We start from the raw sequence: 8,173 nt of genomic DNA on the forward strand, positions 1-8,173 counted from the left end.
TGTGTGTGTGTGTGTGTGTGTGTGTGTGTGTGTGTGTGTGGTGAAAACATGCGTGACCAGATAGCTTGGGGAAAACATAACACTGTAGGTGTGTTTTCTCGGCCTTGGGAGTAAGTGATGCCTTTATGGCGTCAAGCAGCTTTTCTTTTAACGAGCCGTGATACCGCCTCTCATCTGCTCCCAGGCATGCCGCTGCGAGCTCTTAACTGCTTTTCTCCGAAGGTGTGTCAGTTCAGCGTTAAGGTTTACGGGGATATCAGGATGTGCTATATTAATAAAGATCAAACCGCTGGAGTGGATCATTAACAGGGAAAGTCCGACCAAGATACCTGGAGACACTCAGAACCAAGCGCTGCGTGCATAACAACAGATAAGAGACCACTGTGTGCACAAAACCCATTCAGTCTAGTGCCCGTTGTTTATAGTCTGATAACACATCGGAAAGTGAGATAAACACTGTAGACGTTTAAAGGTTTGACCAATAGAACAGTATGCCGATAGTTTATTTGTCCAGATTTTGAGATATCTCTCTGAGATTATGCTCCCTGTCCCAATACAATACATCCCAATGTCCCCACAATGCTGTCATCAGAAAGGTGTGGAGGGTTTCAGATGCTACTCCACCATCTGACAAATTGAGGTTTTTAATCTCAGTGGATATTGGCTCAGTCACTTAATTTAAACCCAGTGTAAAAGTAAAATCCATCTTCCTTCAACTCTGACCTGCACATGTTTTATGGTTGGCCGATAGAAACAGTGATGCACTATGTTTAGAAATGGAGAAATCCTTATTTTATTTGTCAGAGGGCTGAACAGTGCTGCACCTTTTCAACACACATTGTTGTAATTGTTGGCCAGTTGTGTTGTGTTCGGGTGATAAAGTTAGAAGAATTTGACCATTTCATCTTCCCTTATTTATTATTCTTCACCAGCTACTTCTGTCACTTTTTTATCAGTCAATATCCACAGTTTTCCACTTCTGGGATTGCTTCGTTGCCGCAGGAAATTCCGACGGATGCATGTCTTTTTGCAGATGTCCGTTGCCTTCCGCTTTCTTTATGTTGGAATTTCAAACTCAGGTCGATTTCTGAGGACTATGGTTAACTGCTCCTCAGATCTCCGCAGGGTAAATCCAGACAGCTAGCTGGACTATCTGTCCAATCGGAGTTTTCTCTTGAACGATCTTTTGAAAGTCAGATGTTCCACCAAAACAAGTTCCTGCTCGCAGTGGCTCCGTGCGGAGTTTAACGCCGCCCATGGCGATTGCGAGTGTGTTTTCTTTCCATCCTGTGTGGACTAGCCAGACCCTTCTCCGCAGCGCTGTGGCGGTAGATCTGGCAAAGCGAGGCTACTTTTTTATGTACTACAAAAAAAAGTGCAACACCATGAATGCCTTTGAGATAGAACTGCCTGTAATCAATGCATCATTTTGTAGGATTCAACTGTGCACCTTTTTGTACGATTAATTGTGTCTTTCCCATCTCTAATTAGTTTTAACCTTCATGTTGTCCTCGGGTCAAATTTGACCCATTTTCATTTTTTTTTCTTCATGACAAAAAATGGGCCTTTGAAATAAGTTTAAAATGTCAACATTAAAAATATCAAATAACTTGGGAAAAAACATAAAAAAGCACCCACAACATTGAAAAGGTGACAATAAATGTCAGAAAAAGCGATAATAGTGTTGACAAAAAAACTTTTTTTCATGGGTGATGGGAAGACAACACAAGGGTTAAATGTTTTTTGAGGCCGTCCCTTTACTCTGGATAGTACACAGACCTCACTGTGAACAGCTGTAATTGGCACCACTCTTTACTGGAGAAATAGTCTTCGATAAACAATGTGATTTCTCTGATATTATGAGCAACACCATTGGAATTCCATTGAGCTCCAATGTATTCGCATGGCTGCGGAAAAAGAGGCAAATATCTCAAGAAAAAAATAATTAAATGTGTCTCCAAAGCAAGATTATATCAGAGATAGGTAAGAACATTTTTGTAACGTAGATGAACCAACTCTTAACCAGCAAAAGAAAAAAGTAATTACCACCGTGCCTTTGTTTTGGGTCGACATGCTTCTTTGCCACCAATGTTTACAACAAGACAAAATCTGTCTGAGTTTGCTGGAAGCGTGTCTTCCCTCTCTCTCTGTGTCTCCAGAACAATGTTTGCACCTGGCACGTTTCTGTAGACAGGTGCTCCTCCAGGGTTTTGTTTCTCTACTTTTTGCCATTATTTGCTCAAAGGTTAAGAGCCATAATTGGAACTAATACACTACATTACTCATATCTGTGCACACACAAGTACAAAAGAGAAATGCATGTAAGTTTGCGCCGGAGGCAAACACTTATGTACACACACATGCACGTACACACACGCCTGCAAATACACAATTGCTTTCTCTTCCTTTAAGCTTGACGCTGTGTCCTGTGTGGTTTTGTCAGGTGTTTCGAGGCCCCTCACAGCTGGCAGCATCTCCGAAAGGTGTGACTCTGCAGGGAAAGTCCAGGAAAACAAATCGGTAGGTGCCATTGCCCCTTGTGAAACCGCTTTTCAATCTCTACCCCCCTCCCACGTTCATCTATCAGATTTCCTCCAAAGGCAGGACTGCGCCTTATCATGAGCAAACACTATACCTTTCAGCTCAGAATCAGCTCCTATCAGACCCCCCCAAACCTGGTTCACGCAGTCACTCCCACACACAAAGACCCCCTTTTACAAACTTGAACTCACATTCATTTATAGCTGTCGTACCAGTAAGACGAGCCAAATTGTTGATAATTGAGACACAATATAACAGAGGGCACGCGGCGTGTAGCAGGTGTGTGGTTAATCAGTCACGGGCTGCAGGAGGGGGGGAGGCGTGACGGTACAGGAGCAGGCAGGCTTTTACACCAGCTCGTTGCTCTGTCGCAAGGGGGTACGGTCAGCTAAAGGGCCGACACGGTGGGATTCTTTTAGAGGATGCACCACCACTAGGATCAGACAGGGGTAAGGGGTCAGGGGGGGGTAAATAGGGCTTGTGCATGCTGGGCTGCAGTGGAATGGACGCAGGTGCTCCACGTGATCTACGATTAATCTCCCCTTTATGAGGAATGACACAGGGCCCCTGAAAAGCATGAATGAGACTCATAAGCCCCCTGCAATTATGCCAAACCACAATGATGAGCTAGAGTGCTCAGAGCACGATTCGTACGAACATTAGCATAACGCACCTCACTAAACCAAGTATTCAGACACTGGATTATTTTAGAGGAAGATAAACTGATAAACCAGTGGTATGTTAGAAGTTGGGAAGAGGGAGGGCTGCTGTTTTTGGGTTAGGGTTCAGAATATTTTTTATTTTATTTTAGTGATACCCCCCAATGTTTTAAAGGAATAGTTAGACATATTATTCTTATTCTTTCTTGCAAGATTGATACCTGTCCAAATTCTGGAGAGGAAGTAAATGTGAAAATATGTTGGCTTTGCAACTCATAACAGGCCAAGTTTGTTTATCATGTCTATTTGTATCTGTTTCTTTGCAGGATCAGTCTGAAGGAGGTTCTGGGTCACCATCTTCATGGATCATAGACCCGAGTCCATCGTGCAACATGTTCCGATCCACCAATTCTCCCTGTGAGTCCATTCACGGTACTGTATCCCCTAAATCTACCAGAAAATAATAATTTCTCCTGATCTGTGTGTGCTGCTATGACCTATCACATCTATGTTTAAACTGTGCTCTCTCTAAAGAGCCTATAACAGCAATAGTTAATCAATACAAGAGCCTGTCTTCACCATTAGTGTCTGATCCGGTAAAAGCCCACTCAGTCCCTGTCAGCTCTTGTTCATGAGGAGCCATTGTCTCCTCACTGTCAGCACTGTGTTTGGCGTTCCCTTGCCTCCGGTACACTTAAGCCCGCTAATCCTTACTAGGGCCAGCTGGCTCGCAGTATCACCTTCACCTGTGTGGCCGGCTTGTGTACATTCATGAGGGATGGTTCTGAGGCAGCGCTTACTGAACGGACCACAAACACTGGAAAGCTGGCAGCCAAAGACAAAAAAAAAAGGTCTGCCAAGGTATCGTCATCACATGGAAATGGAGAGCCACCCTTGAACTTATAGCTGGCTCTTTTTCCTCCCATTTTCATTTGACTACATCTGTCAGAAGCCGCTCACGTTCTGTTTTCTCACTCATACCAGTATCAGTCATTGTTCCATAGCACTAATGGTCCATGGCATGCTGTATTCCTAGAGGATGTAACAAATGCATCCATCATGTCAGAGATGGATATGTCTAAGGGTCAAGCTGCAGCTAACCGTTTAGACCAAAGGCACAGCCATATGTCTTTCTAATCGAACATGTCTGATGTCAAGTGCCAAGGCTTAGCTAAGCTTCATTATTTTATCACTCAGTGTTTGCGGTGTTTTTTTTGATGAAATACATCAAGGAGAAGAGGAGGGTGGAACTATAGATCCGGCTGTGTTGTGACAATCCATTTATCGAAAGATTTTGACATCAGTTTTCACAAAACTTGCAGTAATGATAGTCGTTTTGGGATTATCCTGATTTACGATGTCATTGGGGTGCTGCATCTGTCAATTTTTGTAGATTTTAAAAACTGGCAATCCAATGCCGCGATTGACCAGGTGTGTGTAGATTTAAGAAAGAAGGCAGGATTTGAAACTTTCCCCTCAAGTTCTCTTTTTTCTTTCTTCACACAGAACCTTCCGACAGTTTTCATGTGTATAACTAAGTGCAACACTTTATTTCCTTTAAAGAGAGACTCTCCAAAGGTGTGTGTTCAGTTATCTACTTTTGCATGGTTTATCACGTCTCGGCCCTCTCTACGACGGCAGGCTTTTCTCCCCACAGCTATAAACACCTTTACCTGTTTGGAAGATACTTCGCACACAGAACCCACTAGAGATTAGAGGTCAAACCTTTGAACTCATTTAAGTAAAATTGCGTAAACACCTTGATGGAATGGTAAATGGACTGCTTTTATAAAGAGCTTTTCTAGCACTTTACACATTACAGGCACCATTCTCCCACATTCATACATATGGTGGCCGAGGCTACCATAAAAGGTGCCGACTGCTCATCAGATGAACATTCACACACATTCACAATTTGGGGTTCAGTATATTGGCCAAGGACACTTAAACATGTAGACTGCAGGAAACCATCGACCTTCCGATGACTGAACAACAGCTGCACCTCCTGAGCCACTGGGGGCTGCGGTGGTGCGGCAATTAAGCATCTTCCTGCTGATAAGCATAAGGAGTGATTGAAACATTGCTTCACCAGGGGTGCTGAAAGGTGAGCACCACCAAGGTGAGCTCCTACAACGTTTTTTTCCCTCAAGGTTCTGGAAGAGCTTCATAAAGTCTGAGCAGATAACCCCTAATCATGTAATTAGGGTTATCTCGGCTTTTTGAACTTCCTCAGTTTTAAACAGGGGGTGTGTAGTTTAAAAGACTTTTACCAGGCAAAGGCGGTCTAAAGACATGCTTTTGAGTTGCATTATGAGAATTGTTGAATCCTCAGTTTTTTGTGTAAGCCATAGTAGGGATTAATCAGGATATATCTGCCCACCTGCTCCATGATACCAAGTTCCTAATATAAATAGAGGTGCAAAAGTACTCTTTTAAGGAAAAGGCAAACTCAGTGATGAATGAACGACAATTGAGGGGTCCCTTTGTTGGTCTAGGGCCTTGGAACATATTGACATTTGTATAGACACTTGTTGACTCTACTATGCAATAAAATGCTTGATTTCTTTTGCAACCAGGAATAAGCTTTATATTATTCAGGAGCTTTTTTTTCACAAAAAATGATTGATTTATCAGCTTGTTAAATGTATACAATGCACATCCATTGTCACAGCACAAAGTGTCTGGAATTCCTTTTGGCTTTAAAATGCAACTTTTCTTTAGCTCCTTACACATTTTATGACAAGGCTTTCCCTGTTTAACTACCCTATTACAATTAGGAAAACTCAACTCATGAAAAAAAGATGTCACCCAGAAGTTCTCAGTGACGGCTTGTGTGCTTTGACCTTTTGGAGGCCAAAGGCATGGTCACACTCTGGGGGAGAAGGAAAGGGAGGGGGGGTCATCAGCAGGGCGTGGAGGGGTCACGCTTCAGGTCACGCAGTCTCTAAAAGATGCCCAGTGTGTGGCATGTCTTTGTGTGGATAGGTGAGATCTGGTTGCCCAGGAGGTGCGAGCAGTTCAACCCTTTATATAGGGCTCCCGAGTAATGGAGGGAATGACCCTATTATGACTCAGTGTATATGAGACAGTTGAGAAAATGGGCTTGAGACACCATTTGCATTGGGAATGGTTTATAAGTTCACATGACCAACTGCTGATTAAGACTTAGGTTTAGGGAAGTAAGGTTGAAAATATATAGTATTTGCAGTGTTTCCTCCATGTTGATTTTGTAGTGGCGGCACGGCATGGCAAAATGTCTGCCGCCACGGGATCAGAAATAGGGCAGACACACAATGTAGTAGCTGTTACCTTTTAAATTATCCTGCCGACATTATGCACCCCCCTTTTGCGGCCACTCACGTTGCAATTTAACGACAAGTAGAACTTGTTGCAGGGACAGACCTTCCCCAACTGCCCACTGATTTGTGTTAATTTGTTTGTGAATTCAATGAATCATTTAAGTCATTTATCAAGCAAACATTTTTTTTTTTTTACATTTAAATGATTGAACTTTTAAAGCTGCTTTTATCAAAATGCGTATATCCCCAATGGATCAGAAGATTAATAAGCATTATGTATGTAATGGTAAAGGGGTTGCTCGTAGTGCTTATCAGTTACCCACAGCCCTCTTTTTTTGTCTTTCTGCTTACAGTTTGGGTTTTATGGCCGGCAGTTGAACTTTTAAATCGGTCTCAATGCTCTTAACAACCTTGTTTCAAGCAGCGGACAGCTGTTTTTAGCCTCAGACAGACCCACTGTATGACCTACCTGTCCAGCACCAGACAACAGACAAAGGTAAGGACTAGTTGGTGATCTTGGTGGAAAAAGTTGTTATAAAGCCAAGTATAGTTTTCTCAGCTTGATAAGACATTATGCAATTTGAAGTGTGAATAGTGCACCGTGTACTGAGTGTATAAAATAATGTGGAATGTCCCTTTAACCAATAATAATTATTTTAACAATCTTTTTAAATGTAATAATAAACAATTTGTCTGATTCCCATTCAATATCCATGAATTGCCCACCTGTCTTTGGATCAATCAACGATGGTTAAGCAATTCTGAGATTAAAGTGAAGCCAGAAATCAGCTGGCTATCAGGATATGATGCTCCTGCTCCCCAGTGAGGCTCATGTTAAGACCTTTGTCCATTTCTGCTCATCAGGAATTCATAGGTAGAATAATCCCTCCCCTCATAATTGTTTCATGACTGTTTTCCCGCTGCCCCGGTCACTCTGCGTTCACTCCAGTGTTTAACATTCAGCTGCTACTAAAGATGTTAGCATCCAAATGAATGTAGCGATGTGCGGGGCCACAAAGAGCACTAATCTGAACTGACCCTGGTGGATTGTTCCAGAAGGCTGAGGAAGCTACGGGAGAGATTAGCCTCCAGAAAGACAGAGATGGCGCAAGCAGAGATTAGTTGTGTACTGAGCAAGGATCGTTTCCCCCCAGAGGACCACACACTGACAGTGTAGCCATGTCACCATTGTCTCTAAGCCACCTCCACTGTGAACTCATTGGCTATTGTCTTCAAAATCCTTCAGCGTTTCCCCAAAAAACCTGGTCTCAAGCCCTTTGATTGGCACTTGTCAGGGCTGATAGAGAGGGTGACGTGTTGGGAAAGGCTTCGATAAAGGAGTCCTGAAAGGAAAATCCCCTCCCCATGAATAATAAATTACCACGGATTTTCCTTTTTACTCCACCCTGCTCCTATTCTGCCATTATTTCATCAGATAGAGGGGTGAAGGCTCTGGGTGGCATCAGTGAATGGCCTCAGCAAACCGATTGTCTCGCTGATGCTCATCCCTTTCTCAAACATGCAAAGAAAGAGATACAAGTCCAACCTTCTTGCCTCTGCCTGGTGCGCTGGATGGTAAAGGCCAGGCGGGGTGTGTGTTGGAGAGAGTCGAACGGAGGGTGGGCGGCGTGTGTGTGTGTGTGTGTGTGTGTGTGTGTGTGTGTGTGTGTGTGT

At 43.2% G+C, this 8,173-nt stretch overlaps 1 protein-coding gene across 1 annotated transcript in view; it reads left to right on the forward strand.

The window, feature by feature from the left end:
- Positions 1–8,173, forward strand: part of LOC116673340 (histone-lysine N-methyltransferase 2D) — a 59,868-nt gene that overhangs the window by 24,988 nt on the left and 26,707 nt on the right. The window contains exons 8-9 of the mRNA XM_032505623.1: positions 2,444–2,520; positions 3,527–3,632. Of these exons, the coding sequence (XP_032361514.1) occupies positions 2,444–2,520; positions 3,527–3,632 (183 nt within the window). The remainder of the gene's footprint in view (positions 1–2,443; positions 2,521–3,526; positions 3,633–8,173) is intronic.

Source organism: Etheostoma spectabile, chromosome 23 (assembly GCF_008692095.1).
Source record: "Etheostoma spectabile isolate EspeVRDwgs_2016 chromosome 23, UIUC_Espe_1.0, whole genome shotgun sequence".
In the NCBI taxonomy this organism is placed as follows: domain Eukaryota; kingdom Metazoa; phylum Chordata; class Actinopteri; order Perciformes; family Percidae; genus Etheostoma; species Etheostoma spectabile.